The sequence below is a fragment of the Penicillium verrucosum genome, assembly GCF_028828655.1.
Source record: "Penicillium verrucosum strain IBT 35672 chromosome Unknown utg000004l_segment0_segment0, whole genome shotgun sequence".
Taxonomy (NCBI): Eukaryota; Fungi; Ascomycota; class Eurotiomycetes; order Eurotiales; family Aspergillaceae; genus Penicillium; species Penicillium verrucosum.
In genome coordinates this window covers 1,115,638-1,138,303 of record NW_026643213.1, presented here as the reverse complement: position 1 = coordinate 1,138,303, position 22,666 = coordinate 1,115,638, and the positions used below count along the sequence as shown (strand labels likewise).

General features: G+C 49.3%; 9 protein-coding genes across 9 annotated transcripts; 4 read left to right on the top strand and 5 right to left on the bottom strand.

Annotated features, from left to right (window-relative positions):
* Window positions 1–642: 642 nt before the first annotated feature.
* Window positions 643–2,399, bottom strand: N7516_009905 (NADP-dependent isocitrate dehydrogenase; the record flags this gene model as incomplete). Its single annotated transcript, XM_057222624.1, has 6 exons — window positions 643–1,067; window positions 1,124–1,620; window positions 1,673–1,709; window positions 1,776–1,959; window positions 2,088–2,123; window positions 2,340–2,399. The coding sequence occupies 6 exons, from the start codon at window positions 2,397–2,399 to the stop codon at window positions 643–645; spliced, it is 1,239 nt and encodes a 412-aa protein (XP_057069845.1).
* Window positions 2,400–3,417: 1,018 nt separating this feature from the next.
* N7516_009904 (C-1-tetrahydrofolate synthase) lies at window positions 3,418–6,776 on the bottom strand (the record flags this gene model as incomplete). Its single annotated transcript, XM_057222623.1, has 6 exons — window positions 3,418–3,605; window positions 3,663–5,151; window positions 5,198–6,191; window positions 6,244–6,281; window positions 6,335–6,355; window positions 6,422–6,776. The coding sequence occupies 6 exons, from the start codon at window positions 6,774–6,776 to the stop codon at window positions 3,497–3,499; spliced, it is 3,006 nt and encodes a 1,001-aa protein (XP_057069844.1). The 3' UTR covers window positions 3,418–3,496.
* A 545-nt stretch (window positions 6,777–7,321) lies between these two features.
* On the top strand, window positions 7,322–8,578 carry tif34 (translation initiation factor eIF3 subunit i; the record flags this gene model as incomplete). Its single annotated transcript, XM_057222622.1, has 5 exons — window positions 7,322–7,348; window positions 7,415–7,921; window positions 7,988–8,104; window positions 8,158–8,334; window positions 8,396–8,578. 5 exons carry the CDS (start codon window positions 7,322–7,324, stop codon window positions 8,576–8,578), a joined length of 1,011 nt encoding a protein of 336 aa, XP_057069843.1.
* An 882-nt stretch (window positions 8,579–9,460) lies between these two features.
* Window positions 9,461–10,056, bottom strand: mbf1 (multiprotein-bridging factor 1). Its single transcript, XM_057222621.1, has 2 exons — window positions 9,856–10,056; window positions 9,461–9,790 (listed from the first exon to the last, which is right to left on the bottom strand). Exons 1-2 carry the CDS (start codon window positions 10,009–10,011, stop codon window positions 9,482–9,484), a joined length of 465 nt encoding a protein of 154 aa, XP_057069842.1. The 5' UTR covers window positions 10,012–10,056; the 3' UTR covers window positions 9,461–9,481.
* A 1,636-nt stretch (window positions 10,057–11,692) lies between these two features.
* On the bottom strand, window positions 11,693–12,627 carry N7516_009901 (SH3 domain-containing protein; the record flags this gene model as incomplete). Its single annotated transcript, XM_057222620.1, has 4 exons — window positions 11,693–11,748; window positions 11,802–12,026; window positions 12,078–12,501; window positions 12,565–12,627. The coding sequence occupies 4 exons, from the start codon at window positions 12,625–12,627 to the stop codon at window positions 11,693–11,695; spliced, it is 768 nt and encodes a 255-aa protein (XP_057069841.1).
* A 1,220-nt stretch (window positions 12,628–13,847) lies between these two features.
* N7516_009900 (ankyrin repeat domain-containing protein) lies at window positions 13,848–17,390 on the top strand (the record flags this gene model as incomplete). The annotated part of the gene is made up of 3 exons (XM_057222619.1): window positions 13,848–13,940; window positions 14,009–14,525; window positions 14,578–17,390. 3 exons carry the CDS (start codon window positions 13,848–13,850, stop codon window positions 17,388–17,390), a joined length of 3,423 nt encoding a protein of 1,140 aa, XP_057069840.1.
* A 783-nt stretch (window positions 17,391–18,173) lies between these two features.
* N7516_009899 (AIM24 family protein) lies at window positions 18,174–19,476 on the top strand (the record flags this gene model as incomplete). The annotated part of the gene is made up of 5 exons (XM_057222618.1): window positions 18,174–18,213; window positions 18,264–18,281; window positions 18,338–18,757; window positions 18,846–19,195; window positions 19,258–19,476. 5 exons carry the CDS (start codon window positions 18,174–18,176, stop codon window positions 19,474–19,476), a joined length of 1,047 nt encoding a protein of 348 aa, XP_057069839.1.
* An 807-nt stretch (window positions 19,477–20,283) lies between these two features.
* On the bottom strand, window positions 20,284–21,566 carry N7516_009898 (translation initiation factor eIF2 subunit beta; the record flags this gene model as incomplete). Its single annotated transcript, XM_057222617.1, has 4 exons — window positions 20,284–20,581; window positions 20,650–21,142; window positions 21,226–21,334; window positions 21,555–21,566. 4 exons carry the CDS (start codon window positions 21,564–21,566, stop codon window positions 20,284–20,286), a joined length of 912 nt encoding a protein of 303 aa, XP_057069838.1.
* A 359-nt stretch (window positions 21,567–21,925) lies between these two features.
* Window positions 21,926–22,379, top strand: N7516_009897 (uncharacterized protein; the record flags this gene model as incomplete). The annotated part of the gene is made up of 2 exons (XM_057222616.1): window positions 21,926–22,199; window positions 22,276–22,379. 2 exons carry the CDS (start codon window positions 21,926–21,928, stop codon window positions 22,377–22,379), a joined length of 378 nt encoding a protein of 125 aa, XP_057069837.1.
* Between the last annotated feature and the right edge of the window lie 287 nt (window positions 22,380–22,666).

Below are 22,666 nucleotides of genomic sequence, written 5' to 3'. Positions count from 1 at the left end.
AAGACCAAAAAGATGAAATGGCCGGATTAGGAAATAAAGATAACCACTTGCGTCAAGACCTCGCTCTAGGTCGATCGGATACTAAGCCCCAAAGCAGATGATTGGCTGTCTAAATAAAGTTATGGATCCCCCGTACACGACCCACATCCTAATTGGTTCAATTGGTTCGAAGGTTTATGATTGTTCGGTAACGACCTTACCCCGTAACTCTGGAGAAAGTAACCAGGCCAGTCTGGGAGTTGAAGATCCCTTGTTTGACTTTTTACTTGGGGGCAGGATCTGGGATTGATTTTCGGGGAAGGCGAAACTATCACTTCCTCATTGAGATCTGTGGGTTTCTGATTCTTTTAAACACAAGGTGGCGATGGTCATGTTTGGAGTGGTTAAATGTATGTCCCTGCAATCGACAAAGGCACCCCTGTTGAAGTAAGATAGACACTGTGGTAGCACGTGGAATAAACATGAAACCTAAATAGCAAGATACCTAGGTACACAATCTACTTATACAAAAAAGTATACAGAATGACAATTCAATTGCAAACTATACAAAAATGACCAATCAAAATTAGGCCAATATCTTTCCGCTAGGGATTCTAAAACGGGAGTATCTCATCAAATTTTGCAGCAAATGGGAAAAACAATCTACAGGCGAGCCTTGAGGTTGGCCTTCAGCCTCCGCTCAACGGCAGCCATGTACTCGCCAGTGGTAACCCAAGCCTCGCGGTCCTTGCGACCACAGGCGAGGGCCAGATCCTTAGTCATGATAGCCTCCTCGTTGACGACGTCAACGCAGGCACGCTCGAGCTCCTCAGCGAAGGAGACAACCTCGGGGGTGTTGTCGAGGACACCACGCTGGACGAGACCACGGGTCCAGGCGAAGATAGAGGCGATGGGGTTGGTGGAGGTCTCCTTACCCTTCTGGTGCTCGCGGTAGTGACGGGTCACGGTTCCGTGGGCGGCCTCGGACTCGTAGGCGTCGCCGTTGGGGGTGGCCAGAGCGGAGGTCATCAGACCGAGAGAGCCGAAGCCCTGGGCGACGATATCGGACTGGACATCACCGTCGTAGTCTAAACATGTATGTTAGATAAGAAATAAACCAATATGCGATAGACGGAAAACTCACTCTTAAGAGCCATGACGAAGCCACCCTCGGACTTGATCATCTGAGCGACCATGTCGTCAATGAGACGGTGCTCGTACCAGATGCCCTTAGCATCGAAGTCCTTCTTGTACTCCTTCTGGAAGATGTCCTCGAAGATGTCCTTGAAGCGGCCATCGTACTTCTTGAGGATAGTGTTCTTGGTGCTCATGTAGAGGGGAAGACCCTTCATGAGAGCCATCTTGAAGGAGGAGTGGGCGAAGCCAGCGATGGACTCATCGGTGTTGTACTGGCACTGAGTGATACCACCACCCTGGAAGTCGTAGACCTGGACGCGCTCGGGCTCACCACCGGTAGGGGTGTAGACCAACTCGAGCTTACCGGGGCCAGGGATGACACGGTCCTGGGCACGGTACTGGTCACCGAAGGCGTGGCGGCCAATGACAATAGGCTTGGTCCAGCCAGGGACCAGGCGGGGAATGCGGGGAATGACAATGGGCTCACGGAACACGGTACCGCCACTAGATGGATCGTTAGTGGATGGTCAAAGCCAATCGGATTGAGTTTACTCACAGGATGTTGCGGATAGTGCCGTTGGGGGAGAGCCACACTAGAAATGATTAGCTTTTCGGTGCTACACAAAACGGATTTCGGCCGCAGAGCTTAATGGGCTTACTCTTCTTCAATTTGAACTCCTCAACACGGGCCTCATCGGGGGTGATGGTGGCGCACTTGACACCAACACCGTACTGCTTGATAGCCTCGGCGGCATCAATGGTAACCTGGTCATTGGTCTCATCACGGTACTCAATACCCAAATCGTAGTACTTGAGATCAATATCGAGGTAAGGCAGAATCAACTATAGGCACCCAATTAGTACCAAGCATAAATCCGAGCCGGCACGTAATGACGTATCAACTGCATGCGCCCTGCAATGGTGGGGATCACGCAGGTCAAGCGCGGTCGAGGAGTGGACGATAAGCTTACCTTTTCTCTGATTTCTTGCCAGATAATACGAGTCATCTATGTTCGCGAAAACCAATTCGGTTAGCATGTGTCCAAAATGAGTTTCAACGCCTGGGGCGGCGTCATCATCCGATTGACACATGTATTATCGTGATATTCCCCGTGTTTCCCCGCGTTTTCGACGAAAACACGCAACCCGAGCACGAGGATGTACGGGCTTGTGAAACAGGCGGATTGAAACTTTGAACTATAAAAGGAGGAGTTGTCCCATACCTCATCACCATCCAACTCGACCACAGGGGTCTTGACCTTGATCTTGGTTTCGGAAGCCATAGTGCGGGTTTGAGTGAGAGACGAAGGGATCGATCCGGACCAGCGGGAAGAAGCAGCAACTCGATTAGTTCGTTGAGAGAGGGAGGTAGAGGAGATAGATCTCTTGGAAGAAGAAGAAGTAAAGGAAGAGGAAGAAATAAGACGAGAAGTAGAAGAGAGAGGGGCAGGGGGGTCGCGAGGGACCGACGAGCGAGTGCGGAACTGGACCGGAGAGCGTTCATCGTGAGATAGCTAAGAACGTCAGCGCCAATTTCGCAGTTTTTGTTTGGCTGAGCGGGAATGTAAGTCGCCTCACTCGCTGATTCACAGCCGAGGGAATGAGGTTCGGCAGAAAGGAAAGTGTGGAGTCGGGAAATTTCCCGGAGAAAGGGTAGAGAGAAGATGCGATTTCCGGGACTTTGGGTAAAGGAAACCGGGGCAATACGGGGGAATTTGATCGGAATAAGATGAGGTAAGGCAAGTAAGGCAAATAAGAAAGGGAATAATTACCGATTAAGAGACTGAAGAGTGTTTAAAGAATGGTAGAAGAGGAAAAAGCCTTGTCCGGTGTAATGGAGGTTGGGGGGATCTTATGAACTCCGCAAAAAGAAGCGCCGAAGCCGGACAGTCACGAGATATTTGAAGACTTTTGAAACGTTGAAGAGCAATTTCACCTGGATTTCTTTGTTTCTTTTAAATCTTTCTATGTTGTATTCAATTTGTCCTGACTCATCGATCTAATCCTTTCTCAGCTAAATTTTTACTTCAAGCTCCATCAACCGACCCGCTGAACAAGAATATATGCGCTGATAGAGCGATTTCCCGGAGAACGGAGCTCAACTCCGGCCTTGACCGGCCCTCCCTTTTTGACCCCGGAAAAGATCCAGCCGAATTGCACGATTTATATGAAGATCCAAAAAAAATATATATATATTGATTATGATGAATATTGTCAAAATGAATTTCATGTGTCCAATTGCCCCGAATGCGCAAGTGTTGAAAAATCTCCATCTAAGGGCCCGATCAGACGCCAATTCTCGTATGTGTTGAAAAATAAAATCGAAATTCTGAACAATGGTATATGCAAGCTCCAAATATCTCCCTATCTATATCGTAATCTAGAACAGCCCACCGATATCACCAGTCTCGGTGTCGATGTCCACATTGAGGTAGCCGGGGGCAGTGGGCAGTCCGGGAATGGTCTGAATGTCGGCAGCCAGAGCGTAGCTATAGTTATATTATTAGCGTGTTAAATTCCCACAAAACGCGGGAACAAAAACTTACAGGTATCCAGCACCCACAGCCAATCGAACATCCCGAATCGGCACAGTGAAGCCGGTGGGGGCGCCCTTAAGGGCTGGGTCGTGACTGAGTGAGTACTGAGTCTTGGCGATACAGATTGGCAGGTTAGAGAACCCTTGCTTGGTGTAGGTGTCGACCTTCTTCTGGGCCAATTCACTGAACTCGACCTTCTCGGCACCATACATGGCCTGGCCGATGCGCTCGATGCGCTCCTGGATGGTTCCATCCAGTCCGTAGAGAAGCTTGAAGTCCTTCTCTTTAGAGCTAGCGGTCATGACAGCCTTGGCCAGATCAACGGCGCCAGCTCCACCCTCAGCCCAATGGTTGGCAGGGACAGCATCCTCGGCACCAGCAGCGATCGCCTCCTCCTTGATGACAGCAATCTCGGCATCGGTGTCAGTCTCGAACTTGTTGATCGCGACGACAACCGGGACGCCGTACTGCTTGGCGTTGGCGATGTGCTTCCGCAGGTTAACACAACCCTTGCGGAGAACATCTACATTCTCGGTGCGGTAGACCTCCTGGAGAGGGGCACCGGGCTTAATCTCGGGGCCGCCGCCGTGAACCTTCAACGCACGGACAGTAGCCACAATAACGACAGTGTCCGGAACCAGACCAGAGGAGCGGCACTTGATGTTAAAGAAGCGCTCACCACCCATGGTGAAGTCAAATCCAGCCTCAGTGACCACGAAACCGGTCTTGGCTTCATGATCCTCATCAGGCTCAGTACCGGCAAGCTTGAGGGCAAGCTTATCAGCGATGGCAGAGCTGGCGCCAATACTGATGTTAGCAAAGGGACCAGCGTGCACCATCACAGGAGTGCCTTCCAAACTCTGCATCAAGTTTGGCTTAATGGCATCCTTCATCAAGGCGGCAAGAGCACCACCGGCACCAATGTCGTCGCAAGTCACGGGGTCGCCGTTTCTAGAAGTGGCAACCACCATACGACCCAGTCGCTCACGCATATCCTCCAAGTCGTTGCTCAGGGCAAGAATGGCCATACACTCACTAGCGACGGAAATATCGAAGCCAGTCTCGCGAGACAGACCCTTCTCAGTAGGGGCCACGCCGACGGTGATACCACGCAGGTGACGGTCATTGACATCGAGAACGCGGCGCCAAGTGATGGTGTCTGGGTCGATATCTAGGCGGGCAAAGCGGGTAATTTCCTCCTCGGTAAGATCGTCTGGGTTAGTCTTCTCGATACCTAGCTTCTTCAGACGTCGGAACATGATGGGCTTGAATTCACGTGTGCCCTTGTTGACAGGGACAAGACGCTTGTAAAGAGGTCCGTCTCTCTGGGTGGATTCGTGGAACATGCGAGTCTCAATGGCCGCAGCGAGAAGGTTGTTCGCAGCGGTGATGGCGTGAATGTCTCCAGTAAGGTGGAGGTTGAACTCGTCCATGGGAATAACTTGACTATAGCCTCCACCAGCGGCGCCACCCCTTGATGCCGAAGGTAGGTCCTTGGCTGGGCTGACGGACGTTGGCAAAAGAAATACGGTTCAGATGGGCACCAAGTGCTTGAGTGAGACCTAATGTGGTGGTGGACTTGCCCTCACCAAGAGGGGTGGGTGTGATACCGCAGACCAAGATGTATCTTCCGTTGCGGCGGTGGGAGAGGCGGTCCAGCACACCGAGGCTGATCTTGGCCTTGGTGTGGCCGTAGGGCTCCAACTCATGAGGGGCAATGCCGACCTCAGTGGCAACCTGGGTGATGGGCTTGGGGTACTGGGCCCGCGAGATGGCAATATCGGAAGGCACAGGGGTCTGTAGGCGAATGGGAAGAGGAGTGACGTGGCGGTCCTTCTGTTTCTCGAAGTAGCCCTTGGCAGAATGAACCACGTTCTTCAACAACATGGCCACTGTCATGGGACCAACACCACCGGGGACGGGGGTGATCTGTGAGGCCACCTGGGAAGCGGACTCAAACTCCACATCGCCGACCAGTCGCTCACCGGACTTCTTGGTCGCATCAGGCTTGTAGTTGATACCAACATCAATGACCACAGCACCGGGCTTCAACCAGTCACCCTTCACAAGCTCAGTCTGGCCAATGGCCGCCACAACAATGTCAGCGTTCTTCACAATACGGGCAATATCCGGTGTCTTTGAGTGGCAGACAGTAACGGTAGCATCCGCGTTCTTGAGCAAATAGCTGACTGGGCTACCGACGATGTCGCTACGTCCCAGGACGACTGCCTCCTTGCCGGCGGGGTCTACACCGCTTGCCTTGAGTAGTTCCATCACCGCCAGAGGGGTGCAGGGAGTGAACAGCGGACGACCGCCTCGCTTGGCCAACTCGCCGATATTGATTGCGCCGAACCCATCGACATCCTTCTCGTCTGCAACGGCGGATGTGATTGCATGCTCAGACATGTGATTTGGGAGAGGCAATTGAACGAGGATTCCGTGGATCGTGGGGTCATTGTTGGCTCTGGTGATCTCTTGGATGACCTGCAGCTCCGTGCTCGATTCGGGAACGTTGATCAAGGTGCAGATGATGTTGGCCTGGTGAGTAAAGTGAGAGAATGCCTCAAATATCCCAAACAGCAAGTCATACCTCCTGGGCGGCCTTCAGCTTCATGCGCACATAGGTACCTAATTAATATTAGCCCAAACGATCTTTCCACGCCCTTTATAGATAAACCAACTAGAATCAGATCGGCTGCCGACTAAATAGAATCATCGTGTTAGTATCCGACGCTTCTGTAATCAAACTGGAGGGCGGGCATGCTTACTCTGGAAGATGACTAGGTTGGGCTTGAATCTAGGGTTGGTCACTTGAATCTGCTCGATCTCGGACTTCAACCCCTGGCGAATGCTCTTCGCGATGGCAGTGCCATCAATCTTGGCGGCAGCCATTGCTGAGCCGGAAAACGTTCGGAAAGTCGGAAAGGCGGGGCTGATAGGAGAAAAATTGACGTTCACTAAAGAGGACTCAATCGACGATGAATGAGATCGTCTGACTCCTTGGACAGAGGAATAGTTATAGGAAAAAGAACGAGATAGGAGAGGAAGATTTCGGAGACGAGTGCCCGCATGCACTTGGAGATAAAAAGTGCAGCGGGGTAGGGCAGCGGGGACGAATGGCATGAATTATTGCTTGTTTGGGGCGAACCCTCGGAGTTGCTACCGTCGTTGCAAAAGATATCAACCAATTTAGGCCTTGATTTCACATGCACTGTTCCGGAGATATACTGAAGTCAAGCCAATCCTTTCAATTTCGAGATCTTCCCCTCACATTCACCTCATCTCTTCCTTTGTCTGTACTTAAGCTCATGCGGAGAGTCGGGGAGTTTCCCGGCCATCTCCTGGTTTCTGCCTGGGGCATTATTTCCTATCTAAGCCGCATGAGTCATCCGGGACGCATTAACCTTTTCGGGACCACCAGTTAGGGCTTAGGGGTCGCCAGATATCAGTCACGTGTAGATATCGGAATGCGGATTATATTAGCCTCCGACAGAGGCTTGGCATTGAGGGCCGAGTGTGCGATGAAATTCACTAGTCAAAGAAAGTGAGGTTGACGAGGTTGACCCCCCCCAAAAAGCCACTCCGCCTTACCCCTTCTGAGCCGAGCGTCTCAGATTTTTCCCCTCCGATACTCCATCTCGAATTTCCTAATCACTTCACCCTTCGAAATGCGGCCTATTTTGCTTTCCGGCCATGTGCGTTGACTTCCTCGAAATCTTGCTGGATCCACAGAGACTGACCGCAGCCAACTATAACAACAGGAGCGGTCCCTGACCCAGATCAAGTTCAACAGCGATGGCGATCTCCTCTTCTCCGTCTCCAAGGATAAGATTGTGTGCGCATGGTGGTCCGCCAACGGCGAGCGTCTCGGTACCTACAACGGCCACCAGGGTGCTGTCTGGACAGTCGACGTCAGCCCCAACACCATTCTTCTTGCAACCGGATCAGCAGACAACACCGTGCGTCTATGGAACATCAAGACCGGCGAGTGTGTGAAGGTGTGGGAATTCTCGACAGCCGTCAAGCGCGTGGCATTTTCCCCCGATGGAAGCAGACTTTTGGCAGTGACGGAAAAGCGCATGGGTTTCAATGGTACTATCGCGATTCTCGATATCAACTACGGCGAAAACCTCAGTGCGCAGGCCACCGAGCCTACCTTGACCATCGTTTGCGAGGAGAGCAAGGCCACCGTGGCGGGGTGGAGTTTCCTGTCCAAGTACATCATTGCGGGGCACGAGGACGGCAGTGTCAGCCAGTATGATCCTAAGGTAAATTTTTTGGGGGGGATGATTTCGGGTGACTTGGGGAACATGAAATGCTAATGCCAGCTCTAGTCTGGAGAACAAGTCGAGAACGTGCAAATCCACGAATTCGATAGCCAAATAACCGACATTCAGTTCGCACCCGATCGTCTGTCTTTCATTACCGCGTCGAAAGACAAGTCAGCCAAGGTATGTTCTTTTGCAGATCATTCTAAAAGGCAACTCGGGCTAATAATATGCAGCTCCTGTCCTCCCGCAACCTCGCCATTCTCAAAACCTATATCTCCGACACTCCTCTCAACACTGCTAGTGTGACACCCAAGAAGGACTTCGTCGTTCTCGGTGGTGGTCAAGCCGCCATGGATGTTACCACCACCTCCGCCCGCCAGGGTAAATTCGAAGCTCGCTTCTACCACAGAGTGAGTACAATATGCGTTCGATCGACTTTACTCGCCACGTACTAATAATCTAATTACTCAGGTTTTCGAAGATGAATGCGGCCGCGTTCGTGGCCACTTCGGTCCCCTTAACACCATCGACGTTCACCCCGCCGGTACCGCATACGCCTCCGGTGGTGAGGACGGATACGTCCGTGTCCACCACTTCGACAAGTCATACTTCGACTTCATGTACGAGGTCGAGCGGGAGCAAGCGCGGAAGTAAAGAAGGGGATGTGGTGAAGAAAGTTGGGATGCGTCGTGTGTATGTGTTTACGAGGCGAAAAGACTTGGGACAGATCCCCCGAGTCCCGCATACGGAATGGGATGACCTTCCGGTCCACGATTTTCTCATTTCATTGATTCCATGATCAATCGGAGTTGGTACCTTGTGTTTGTGTCTTTGTTTAATAAAAAGATGACATGGTTCATTTTTGAGCTCTTATGTCTGTCCTGGTCCTCCGCAAAAGAGAAGAAAATCGGGTAAATAGACGAAATCAAAGCTTTGCAAATCTTCAAATCGCGTTCAGGCAGCCCGGCTGGTATCGAAGGAACATGAGGATAGGAATCGAAGGTTATATATTGGAAATTCCATTTCACAATTTAACCCTCTTATGGCTTTCCTCTCTAATCTAGAAACCTTGAGAAGGGGACAAGGTATCTAGAAAAAAGACGCCGAATGAGCGGCCAACTAATCTTGTTAGAATAGTTCTGCATCCCTGTAGGAATTGAAGTATGCCTACTTTGTATATAGGCTAGGCCTTCCTATGTGTGCATGGGTGATGTGCGAGGTATAAAAACCACATCTATCTACTCGAACTTACAGTTAGATGCCAGTTACAGGTAGAAAACCAGATTGATAATATCAAAAAGTGAGGTATCTCATTTATACAATTTTTTTTTCGTGATATCTTCTCTAAACCCGTTTCCCATGCAAGGCCAGCGCTAATCCGACCAGCAGAAAAAGAAACCCGTAGAAAAAAACAAAAAAAAAAGGTGACGTCTCATGAAAATGGAGAAGGAACATGACAGTCATAGAGCGCAAAAAAGCAAATGCAGAAAAAGATTTTGGAATTTGCCCCAGTCTCATATTCCCGAAGGGATAAAGACCACGGGCTCAAACTCCCATCTATTTCTTCTTGGGGAACTTTTCAGAGCCGATGTCTGAACCACGCAGCTTAATGTTCAGCACACGCTCCATGGATCCGAGAACCTTCTGGTCGGGGGCGGCGGTTCCACGCTCGAAATCCTGGATAATGGTGATGGTGGTGTTGCACTTGGTGGCGAGTTCCTTCTGGGTCATCTTGTAGCCCTCCTCGGTACGGCGTCTCTTGATAGCGTCAGCGACAGCGTAGCCGATGGTCTTGGGCTTGACGATGTCGTCGCTGCGGTCGACCTTGGTCAAGTGTTGGCCTTCGGGGGCACCTGCCTTGGCGCTCTAGAGAGTGTGTGTTAGTGGATATTCAAGGTATTTCTCGTAGTTTCAAAGGAGATTGCACGTACAAGGTTACCAGTGGTGTACTTCTTCTCAGTGAAAACGCTACCGGAACGCTGGGCAGCGTTCAGGGCACTCTTGCCCTTGACGACGGTCTCGCGGGGCTGGGCGCCAGCTCCGCGGAACTTGCTGCCGATCTTGGTGGTGCTTTCCCAGTCAGACATTTTGAAAAGAGGTTGTTTTTGGGGGTGTTGGTGGTTGAGGTTGGTGAAAATGATAGCTGAGCGTGGAAGGAGATGACGTTGGTCGTGTGAGGGTCAAGAGAGAAATGCAATTTATATATCGATGACACAGAAGCTTCTCGAGGGAGGGGAGCCCGCGCTAGTCCGCTTTGAGCCTAGCGTATATCTGGAAGGCGTCTGCCCTTGCCTTGTTCACATTGTGTTTCGGCTTTCTTTTACATTTGAAATCATTTCCTACTTCTATCAGTTCTGTATGACTGTTTCAGTTTGTTGCAGCGCTTTACCTTTGCCTCTTTTCTAGGGAACTTCAATGAGGTCTTTGCGGGTTCGCTATACCAATCGTCAATTCCCCACCACATCGATTGCCACTTGCGTGATACACACTATTTCATACATTCCAGACCCTTTTTGCAACAATTGTCAGATTCCACACAGGCTTAAAATAGTTCTTCAACAATATGATATCCCCCGATCATCTTTAGATGGACATACAGATATAGTCCGCTTCAAACCACCGGCAAGACAATGATGTTATTCGACCCACAACTTGATGTCATAAGGCCTTCTGCACACATTTCCAGCCCTAATCACAGGTATCATAGATATGCCTTGAAAGAACCAATCGCCATTCTCAAACGGCATGCTAGGAGGTCGTTGTACCAAAGTAGCAGAAGAGTGAAGAGTCATAGTGAGTCTTCAACCACGGATCCCCACGATGAGGCTGAGCATGATCGGGCACCAGGATAGGCTTAGCCTCTCTGCTCGTACGTTGTACATTATTGCCAGCCCTAGAAACAAGTTGGGCCTACAGGCTCCTGGGCCTTTTGTCAACTCAATCTAAAAGCAAGATATAAGGGATGTTAGTCTCTTGTAAGTTATATTTTCCTTCTATATCAGCGGTTCTACCTTTGGATGACATGGTCGGATGATATATAACTATACAGCAATATGTACATTGAACAATTCAGTCTGAGGTCTATAGCCTATATACGGAAGAAAATATATGATAGTAGTATTCCTAAGTCTTGCAAGACAAAAAGCTATCCTCCGTGGGACAACTCGATCATAGAACTGCAATTCTATCACATCCCACATTCAGTGGGTGTTTTCCACCAATCGGTCCCAACTTGCACGATCTTTTAGGCATTTTTTAGGCGAGAGATGGACTGTGCTTAGATCTGGACCTAGGAGAATGAACAAAAAGCAGAGGGCCAGAAATTGACGAGCCTGTCTATATTCGGTGCAATTATCGTAGGAGGTAGAAAGGGCATTATTTCCGTCCTCTTTCCCTGTGTAGGATATCGGAATCAAGGAATGAACTTGTAGCAGAATTACCTATTATCTTTTGTTTCGCTTCGACCAGATGATCTAATGACCAAGGTATGGCCGTATTATTCAAGCTTATGTCAATGTGATCCAGATCATCAGGAAAGTCATTGGCTAAGATAGATATGTATGTAACCCTAAGTCAGGATCGTATCGCAATGAAGGGCTAATTAGCATTTGAACAATGGGAACCCTGAATTTCGGTCATAAGCTCGCCAATAAGCGATGCTAATTGAGCCCAGTCAATCCATTCAAAGCAAAAATCCAAGCCCCCAACGCCGTATCAATGAGAGTGAACACGAAGCAAAATGCCCAGCAGAATAGCTCGGCCGTATGATTAGAAGATGCTGTTCACGATGTTGGAGCCAACGGTAGCACCGGCACCGAAGATTGCTAATGTCAAGTTAGCAACTGAATAACGAATATCAAAAGGATATAAGACGTACCGGCATTGCCCAGTTTCTTTCCGAACTTTTTGCCTCCCTCCTCCATCTTGTTCTTCTTTGGGTCATCGGGGTTTTCAGGCTGTCCACTCTGGCTGACAGCAAGAGGCATGTTTCCATAGTTTGTAGGCGGGGGCGAAGAAACAGCAGCCTTCTCATTCACAATGTTCACATAGCTTCGAGGGAAGATACCCTCCTGGCCAGTCCGCTCGTTGCGACCACGCCACCCTGTTTATCGTTAGCTTCGTATCCATATCATGGAAAAGGGGAATATCGTACAGTCGTCATTCATGTGCTCAGTAATCTGGATGCGATCTTGCGGCTGCAGGGCCAAGTCACCGGCATCGGTAGGTGTGTATGCGTACATGGCCGAGGCGAGCCCGAGGACCGGCGGGACTTGGGGATAGGCTGGCGGGGCCTGCGGGGGCTGGCTTGCGTATTGATTATGCGAGTAGGCTTTCTCACTCACCGACGCATTGGCCATTTGTGAGACAGGAGGCGAGTATGAGGGCGTGTAGGGGGCCGGAGATGGCTGTGCTTGAACTGGAACATGTTGAGCTGGCGCAGGCTGTGCCTGCTGTCGGACCGGCGATGGTGATGCGTGCACCGCCCGAGTGCCCTCGGAATCGGTGGGTAGCTGTGATAGAATGGAGGAGAGCTGGCGAGGAGTAATCACGGAGGCATCGGCAAGGAATTCCAGTTCCTGGATGATGTTGAATTAGTACCTGGATCGCGATTTCAGGAACAGGATGCCGGGAAGCCATACTGTCCGGACCATGCGGAGCGACCGGGCGGTCATGGCAGACGCGAACTCGCTAGGGGCCGCCATTATGAAAGGACGCGGGTTGTAGAGATTGAAGGCGACAATTGCAGAATGACAAGAGAGATGAAAAGCCAAGAGTAGGGAGAGTCGGGAGACACAGGGGGTTGTAACAAAGTAGTTCGGGTGTTATTTAGTAGCCTAAATCATCTGGCCAACATCTCAGAATCTCCGCCCCGACATTGACTTAACATTTACATCAACTGTTAACAATCATTGATTCTCTATCAAATTCAAGTCTCCTAAATGGATTGGATTGCCTCTTGTACCCAGTCTCGGCTTTTCGTTTATCGATTTGATGAATTGATCAGAAATATATATAAACGTGTCAAGAGTGGAATCAATCTGGACTTCAACACCAAGTGAAATATACGACACCCCCCTGTGTTCAATCTAAAACTCGACCTTAGCAGGCTCAATTGCTTGAAATATTCACCATTCTATAACAGGAAGAGCCTCCATCTGCCTGCAACAATACCACCACCATCAACCTGCCAAGATAGACCATGTGGTTGTCATAGCCGCGAGTTCCGTTGACCTCAGACATGTTCTACACCCCTGACCCTAACTAGTGCAGGAGAGAGCACATATTCCTGATCCTAGACTTGTCTATTATCCTTGCTAGGGTACAATGAGCCCTGCATCCCACAGCCCCAAAATAAGAAGGGAAAGTGCCCAAAAATACGATGATAGCCCGATAACCAACCATTCCACACCACTGACATTCCTTCTTCCCCTCCCCGCATAACAGCCATCCTATATATATTAAATTCCCTTAAGCCCGTCACTCATCAAGGATAAGTTACGCGCCGGTCAAAGAAAAGCCCGCATCGAGACCCGCAGTCCGTGATATAGCGGGATGCGGGCCGGCACTAGTGCAGGATAACGGGAACACTCGCCAGCACAGCTAGCGCTTACACGCCTGCACTAGGTGTCCTAGTGGGTTTCAGGTCCCGACAAGATTAAAGCCATTATCATAGTGTTCTTGATATCATTAGTTGGGGCTCTATTATTGCCACTCCGGAGGCGCCTCGCGAGCATGGGGGCTCCGTACTTCGCTCTGAATTGAGTGAGGATCGGCAGTGTATGCCCACTCGATGGCGCATGGATGATCGAGGGGTGTTCTCTTAAGAGAGCGCGGTTTGGGCTGTTGTTTGAAGATTTTTTGTTAGTTCTGTGAGTTTTACTATATGATCTATATTTTATTATGAGTTGACGTGTTATGATTTATGATGCTTTCTATACTTTTTTTTATATCTTTGTTTCCTCTTGTCAAGGCTGATGATTGGGAAGATTTCACAAATAATCTTGCTACCGACTTGGTATGTTTATATTGATATTGTCTGGATCAGACAGGCTCCGAGTGGATGTGCTGATATTTTGGTCAAAGGCGCCTTTAATTACCTTGTTCGGTGAACGACTTACGAAACAATTTCTCTCCGAATCCATCAGCACTCTCGATAATGTCATCTTCGCCCTTTCACCGCTAGGAGTTTTGACTTCCGTTGTGTCAGTAATCAGGATATGCGGAAGTTCTTCCCTCAGGGCATTCGTCGGACGAGCACAAGAAGGTCCTGCCGAAGCCGAAAGTGAACTCCTTCCTTGCGTCTCGGAATCTACGGCGGAGCTCTTTAATGATGGCGGTATTACACGAGTCTTTGGCCGGCCCAAGATCGTGGAGATAGTTGCTTGGGAGGATGTGGACCTTAATACTGGAGAAAAGAAGACAAAGATTGGCACTTTGAAAGATGCCCTTGAGGAAAAGGCTTGGTCTTGCAAGAGCAAAGTGTCACCTAGTGAATTGCCTGAACTGGACGTTCCTAATCTGTCATTGAACAAGGGAATCAAGAGGAGAGATCAATTTTGGTTTCATTGTGCTGCAATACTTGGTGGTGTACTACAGAGTGGTGAGTACTTCTCCTTCTTTGAGCCTGAAATAGTATTGATGATCAAACCAAGGCGCTATTATGTACGCTGTACTCACGGTGTTCGTGTATCCCCAGCATTTCCAGAAAGACGACAAAGCTGTTGCCTCATATGCATTCCCACTCTATCTCATCGGGTCAGCTCTTCTGTTTCTCGGAATGTTCTTCTGCGCATTCATCATGGAGCGTTCCTCCAAGGAGTTCTACCTCAAAGCAGAAAAGCCAAGCAAAATATACTGGCTGCAGCCCGGTAACCAAGATGTGGGCGACCAAGTCTTCAATGCTTTCTTGGCCGTCAATGAAGGGCCCAACTCTTCAATGACCACGAAACTTCGTTATATCAAATCGATTAGAGATCGGAGATTTGATAGGAAGTATTTGGAGATCTACTCTACCCTCGCATCGACAATATTGGGATTCATATTCCAATTCATCGGACTCAGAGGCCTCCATGCATCTGTCATCTTAGCTCAGCTGGGATCGACATTTCTAATGGCTATTATACGTACTTGTCTCCGCACAGAAAGAATGACACCCGACGAAAATAAGATGAAAGACGACCGGGAGCTCATGGCTCACAAGCAGCAGGAGCTAGACTGCTTCGCCTTTTATCTCGAAAAAATCGAGTATTTCAATATGGTCTCGCTGCCTGATCGGCCAGCATGTATTCCCTCACCAAGGTTCATGTCTCACATTGAAGCGCCATTGGCGAGACAGTTGATTCAAACACGAACTCAGCTGGCCAATCTCACATCTATCTCAGATCAGAGCATAAACGCCGCCTGGGATGATATGCCTATTCGACAAATGGCGCAAAACCTCGCACAAACGATTGAGTCGACGATGGATTTGATCTCCGGCTGGGGAGTTGATCTCGGGAAGATCTTTGAGTTTCGACTTGGCTTCGAGTGCAGGAGTTCTTCTCCATGTTCTGTCACACAATCTCCGGGAACTTATTCAATTGGTCTCATGCGTTGTGGTGATGCTCTTCGATGGAAAATGCAAGTCAACGAGCTGGAAGCAATACTAGGCCTATGGACCTGGTCTTTGTGTAAATCGTGTGATGATTTTAGATCTTCACGAATCTTTCGCCTTGTTGGACTGAGCGAAGAAGAGGCAAGCAAGGAGGAGACTTACCTTTACTTCCACAAGTGGATATTCCGACAAACAGAGGCCCGACTGGTCCCATCTGACCTGATTGATGACTCCCGGCGACTATTCGGCTTTGAGCCTAAGGAGGGTCTCCCCTTGGGGGATCTTCTCGCTATCAGGACTGATAATGAAGTAGAGACAATGGCTGCCCAAGATATCTTCATCCAATTTCTCAAAGAAGTTTGCCTCAACATGAAGGAGCTGGGTGGGGAAGTCGATGTTGTATCTGGTATACAGAACTCGCTTTTGGGTTCATGTACGCGAATTGATGAACTGGTGTCCTGCTTTGAAGCCAATTCTCTTGGGTCAAGAGAGGATGCATTGCTATGCATTGCTCCTGTTTTGAGGAACCGAAACCTTTTGCCTGATCTTGCAGCTGACTGCGCTAAAGTCAGAGCGCGGAGAGAACAACTCATAAGCAAGGGTAAATGGCGAAATGCTTTTGAGTTGCTTCGTTGGCTCTGCCAACGGTCAGAAGGTTCCCAATTCGAACGGTCGGTATACGAGTTAGGTTCTCTTTGCCGCCGAGCATTGTTGAACAACAGCGAAACTATTCGAAAGGAGGGATTCGCACAAATTTGCAAGCTTCTCAACTCAGACATAAGAGAAGAGTTTCTCCAAGCTCAGAAAGTATCGCTGTCTTCTGATTTGACCATGTCACAAGATCGTATTGAATGGTGGCGCTCATTCTCCAGCCAATTAGGATGGACCGCATGGATTATTTCAACGAATGTGCCGGGAATGAGCTTCATGCAGCCAGGTTTAAAGTCACTCAACGCACCAGAGAGCTTGTCTTATTTGGCTGGAACCAACCGGGACCTAGAAGCCACCCAAACCGGAATTCGCGCTATGCAAGATTGGCTCACCGTGCGGGATCTTGAGAATACTGGGTTCAAACGCTCAGGAGAAGATGAGGATGACCAATGGTGTTTTGATTGGGCTGTCGAAAACAAATACTACGGCCTGGTTTATTTCCTTTTGTTAAAATGGCTGGAGATGAGCGAGCACATCCCGGCCCTTGTCACACTCGGATACTCACTTGCGGCCAACAAACACTCCCATTTCGCTCTGCAGATCCTTCTTCGACAGGGTGCCGAGATTGATTCCCCTGATATACAAGGTTGTCCCGCGCTGTTTAACCAAGCGGCACTTGGAAACGTGGAGGGGATAGTCCTGTTATTGGACAACGGTGCCGATCCTAATGGCAGTGACAAGGCTTCCCACGGAAGGCCACTGATCGCAGCAGTATATGGAGGACATATTAAGGCTACGGAATCGCTTCTTCAATACGGAGCCAATTTGAACGTGTTGGATCAAAATGGGATGACGGCGCTGTGGTGGGCAATGGCCAGTGATCATTTTGACATTGTTGAGCTGCTTTTATCCAGTGGTGCGGGGACAGAGTCAGTCGGGTCTGATGGCTTGACACCACTTCTTTGGGCTGCAACGGAGAAAAATCTCGCTGTTCTCGAGCTGTTGATAAACCACGGAGCAAACATCAATGCTCAAAACAACAGCGGGAAAACTGCACTTATGCGGGCAGTGTATAGAGAACATTCAGTGCCAGTGCTTCGGTTACTGTTGGACAAAGGAGCTGATGTCCATATGAAAGACGACCGTGGCCTTACAGCCCTGGATATGGCAAAAAAAGCAAACTTCTATGAAGCTATAGCCATACTGGGGCCATCGTCGTAATCTTTTCGCGCCTTGCTTACCTGGTTGGGCTCCAGGATCTCTTTTTCCTTCTCTCTGCCTACTTAGTCTTTATTCATACCTTGTTCTCCCCCTCCATTTGCAATGCAAACAATCTCCTATCATATCGGCTATATACCCGTCTGACTGAATCTTTAACGGTAACACTGAGGCCCCGAGCTCACAGTCATCGGGCTCTCAAAGTTTCTTTCCCCTTGGCCCTCTATGGAGTATTAGAGAGTTGGCCAATGAAAATTGCCAGTCGAGTTGGGTGGTCTGTAGAGCTGACCTATCAAGTTGTGCAGGGGGCACATAGGGAGGGGCAGCTAAGCGCTCGGCGGGGATGAACATGCAGTAGTCGGATGTGACTGGGACGTACATAATAAAATTGACTCTCTATCACCGAGTCCTTTCTGTCACACGGTTGATCGCTTCCTATGCCAATTCAGGTCTAATTATAGCTCTAGACTTTCAGTGCGGAGTTGAAGTTGTGCTCTTTAAAACGAATGGCCCGCCACAAGATGTTCCTCCCAGAATGCTTCTTCTCCAAACCTGATAACCACCCCTAGGCTATTCAGGATCCCAATTAACTCGGCAAGCAATATACTACAGTTTTTATTTTATTCGATTGAAATTTACCTTGTCCACATTCCATCAGTCCCTACCCCGCAGTCTACGAAGCCCGTGAGTGTTTTTCGACAGCAGCTGGAATATCATTCTGATCATTGAGCAGCTCGATTCAATTGGTCTCCGTATAGTCTTCCTGTGCTTAGCTTGATTTTCATCATGTCACAGCAACATGAATATCCCCCTCCGCCTATGTCTGGTAAGCACATAACTCTCAGGAAACACTTACAGGCCGACTGACTTGAATAGCTCCTCCAACTCAGACATGTAATTAATATGGATGCCCTCAGTCCCAATAAATGTCATACTAATGCCCTGAGTAGCATTTACACCACCCAATCAACCATATTTCGCTCAACCCCCCAGACAAACACCTCCATTAAATGGGGGTTATCCAGTGAGCCCACCACCAAACCAACAGGGTTATTCCAATGGGGGATATCCAGCTCCCCCATCAGCCAGTCCACCACCCCGTGATCAGATTGCCGAGCGAAACCAGGCAGCATTACTTCAAAACCAGTCTCTTGGCCGCCTCTCAATTTCATCTCAAACCCCACCCCCAGTAACGATGGAAAAGATTCCCGGAGGTGCACCAGCGTATGGAAAGTTTGTTGGGGCACAATCGCACAATGCGGACGATGTTGGGACATTCAATGGAGGCAGTTACAGAATCAGCCACAGAGATACGAACTCAATTTTGACAGTGCAATTGGCAATGGGCTGTCCTTTGACTGTCAGACCAGGTAAGACAATAAATACTTGGATAAATCCCTGTCCAATGTGTCGCCTTTATTCATTCGTTGGCGTCCAAGTAAACTCACATTGGAACAGGTGCAATGATTTCAATGTCACCAACAATAACCCTAAGAGGAAGCATCTCCTTCACGTTAAAGAAATTTCTCATCGGTGGCAGCATGACCATGTCACACTACACGGGCCCGGGTGAGCTGCTTCTTGCGCCGCCAATGCTGGGAGATATTATTGTCCACGATATCAATGCAGGAGACAAATGGAACGTGGGAAGGGACTCTTTCCTAGCCCATACTGCTGGTGTTCATCACGAATACAAGGCTCAGACCTTGAGCAAAGGGTTCTTCTCCGGAGAAGGGTTTTTCATTTACGAGTTCACGGGCCAGGGTTTGTTCTGGCTGCAAAGCTTTGGAGCAATCATCAAGAAAGATGTAAGTTCACCCCCATCCTGCTATTTATGTCGCTACTCTACTGATACATGTTTATAATACAGCTCGTGGAAGGCGAGGCTTACTTCATAGATAATGGTCATCTTGTTGCATGGAACTGCAAGTACGAAATTGAGCGTGTTGCCTCTGGCGGTCTTGTTTCTAGCTTCAGTTCTGGCGAAGGACTGGGTTGCAAATTCAAAGGCCCTGGAACAGTTTATCTGCAAACCAGAAACCTGAACGCCTTCGCTACCCAGATGAAGATCAGCACCGCCAGTGGTTGAGATTCTCGCGCTCTGGTGCAGTTGGAGGCTCGACACTTTGATTTTATTTCCGCCAAATACGCCAAATACGTTTTGCTTTCAAATCCGACACCAGCCGATGTGCTGTTGTTGTATACCTAGGTACTTATCCTATGCCTCAGGTGAAGGCCCAATCGCGAGCAGGTCTCCATCTTATATCAATTTGTTATGTCACAGCGAATGCCCTGGTCATATTAGTACATTTTATGTGGAACTATTGTGTTTTTCCTTTTCTCGCAGCGTTATCATACAGCTTTAAATTAAGTCTGACTTTCTACTTACGAGCTTGTGTTGGTGTCACTCCATGGAAGTTCTATGAATGAAGCAGTCACGAGCCTGTGTTGGCCATGGAAGTTTTGTAAAGAAGCAGCCGACACCCCTTGGAGATCTTTGATGCTTGCTCAACTGGATTGGGGGACAGAGCTCACACATACTGAATCAGCCATTATCCGCCGAAGAGCAGATCTAACTCGTAGACAATAATTCCCCGGATGGTTTAAACGAAGGTAAAATAAACGTTGCAAGAGTGGACGATTCTAGCATCATCCTAAACGTTCACCTATATTCAAGATCATACAGCCTCTAGGCAAGATATAGTGATATGAGTCCATTCCATGCGAAACTACTTTTTATTCTTCAAATCGTTTCCTCATCTCAAGCCCGCGAGGGTAAAAACCAAAGCAACAGTGCCATGTTTCCACCCGATAAAAGCTCTAGTAAGTGACACGCCATAAGGAAGAGATAAAAACAAGCCCTTCCTTCGCAAATTGCCAGCACAGCTCCATCCGCTTAGCCCACACGCTTTCTGCGGCCGATCTGGGAACGGAAACCGGTCTTGATGGCGGCGACGGAACGACGGGATCCACAGGAGTTGCAGGTAACGAAATACAGACGGTTCTCTCCCTTGTTGAGCTCGGTGTCGGGGCTGCGGCACGTCTTGCATGTGACGTACTCAACAATATAGCGACGCAGAACCGATTCGATACCCTTCTGTTGGAATCTTCCCTTGATAACCAGACGACGGCTACCGTCGACACTGCCTGATGTACCGAGTTCGGCGAACAAGAATTGGGTGCAGTGTTCCTCGCTAAATAGGGACACAAACAGTCAGAAAGGATATCTCAACGGGTTAATGGGAAGAGGAGAATAACGAACCTTCGCTTCATGCGCTTGCAGATATCGGCGATGTTGGCGAAAATGGTACGACGGTTACCTTCACGCAGGCACTGGGGCGGGGGAATCTTGTAGGATTTGGCGCCGCTGGCCAGAAGGTCGGGGTGGTGGCTCTCGATGAGGGAGAAGAAGCGGGAGACGAGGAGCGAGTAGGGGATGGCTTGTGTGGCGTCGTGTGCCCAGATACCGGTGCCGGCCTCGAGATCACCCTCGGGCAGTTCCTCGGGCTGATCCTCGCCAGCCTCCTCAGCAATACCAGCCTCAGCGAGCTTGGCATCGAAGTCGTTGGGGTCGACCTTCTTAGACTTGCTGCTGCTCTTCTTTTTCTTCTTCAGGGCGGAGGGATCGAATTCGCCATCGGCGGCGGCGGGGGCTTCCTCGTCATCGCCAGCGTCGGCGGTCTTAGACTTCTTGGAGGTCTTCTTCTTTTTTGAGAGTCCCTTGAACATCTCGGTGACCTCGTCGACATCCTTCTCTGTATATTCAAGAGATCGTTAGTGGGGCCGTGGCAAAAGCGACCTGGGGGACTGGGCCTGGGATCGGAGAGCTATTGCATACCGCCTGTGGGCTTCTCAGCCGGAGGGGCATCTGTGACTTGGCCGTTGGTATCCATGATGACTGATCCTTCGCTGAATGCGACCGACTTGCGCTGTTTAGTTTCGATTTCCTGAGCGGAGCGGCAAAAAGCGGTGTTAGTTCTGAGAAAAAAGAGAAAAAGTAGAAGATATCGTATGGCCTGGCTTTTCAATAAAAAGTACCAGTCTTTAACCCCGGGCTCAACAATGTGTGTTCTTGGATCACTGAGGTTGGCGGCCGAGGGGTTGATATTGTGCAGACTCAAAGAAAATGTGGGAGGGTCGGTAAAAAGACAAGGGTGTGTGACGTACAGCGTCCGCCATGTTTCGAGGCTTCAAAGATGCTATTCGCTCCACCACAATTTGTTGGAGAGGAGTTCAGGTTGTTGTGAAAGCAAAGAGCTAGAGCAAGCGTGTAAAATGGCAAAATTATCGCTGAAATCTGATATCGCCAGGCCTGAAGGTGATTCTGTTATCGCGGTACGGGCACGTGACCCCAAACTGAGTCATTATATTACACAGTCACGTGTCGATGATTACGAAGCTTGGCGGTGCCAGTCCGATCAAGGCAAACACCAGTTGCTCTCACATTTACGTTGAACCGCAGTAGGCAGGCCGCTGCTTGATCAACATCGCTTCCCCTCATCTCACCACCCTCACGTCTCTTTACAGCAATCTCCACCATGTCTTTCCCCTCTCCAGACAGCTCGAATCCGTCATTCTCGATGTCCGCGTACATGGTCCCCTCCCGACAGAACTCATACTCCGAGTCCGACGATGAGCTCGCCTCTCTCCCCTCAGAATCTACAGACGAGTCCGACTTGGATACCATGTCTGAATATTCCTCCGACGCCGAGGCAGAATGGCAAGAAAGCATTGAACAACTGGAGCTGCTTCTGAGTATGGTCCTGGTACCCTTCATTGGGAAATACCTTGGGCGACGATGCGCATATTGGAGTATGTGACACTGACACCAACAAGCTTCACGATGTTTTTATACAAAGAATAACTTACTAATTTGTTGTTCTTTTAGGTTGGACGCGATTCATGCAGTGGCAGTATCCCGTTGAAGTTGTGATGCGGAACCCGGCCGCATTCAAGGCAACGGGTGCAATCGAGGCGGCTGCGACTCTATGATAGATTATAGTCCAATCGCCTTGTAAGCACTTGCTGCATGTCATTTTTACCAAGCGTGCCATCAAGCGTGCCATCGTCAACCGTACAATCCCTACCTCTCAGCGCTCGAATCCCTATACAAGACCGACCCGACTTATTTTCGTGGACTCCGCAATATATCCACGACCCAAAAGCTACAAGATTGCCTCATCGAATTCAAATTCCGAATAATTCTTGCGCTGGTTGTATCTGGCGTTGCGCGGGGACCTGGTATCGAATCCAGTATTGTTTTCCCCTGGACTTCGATC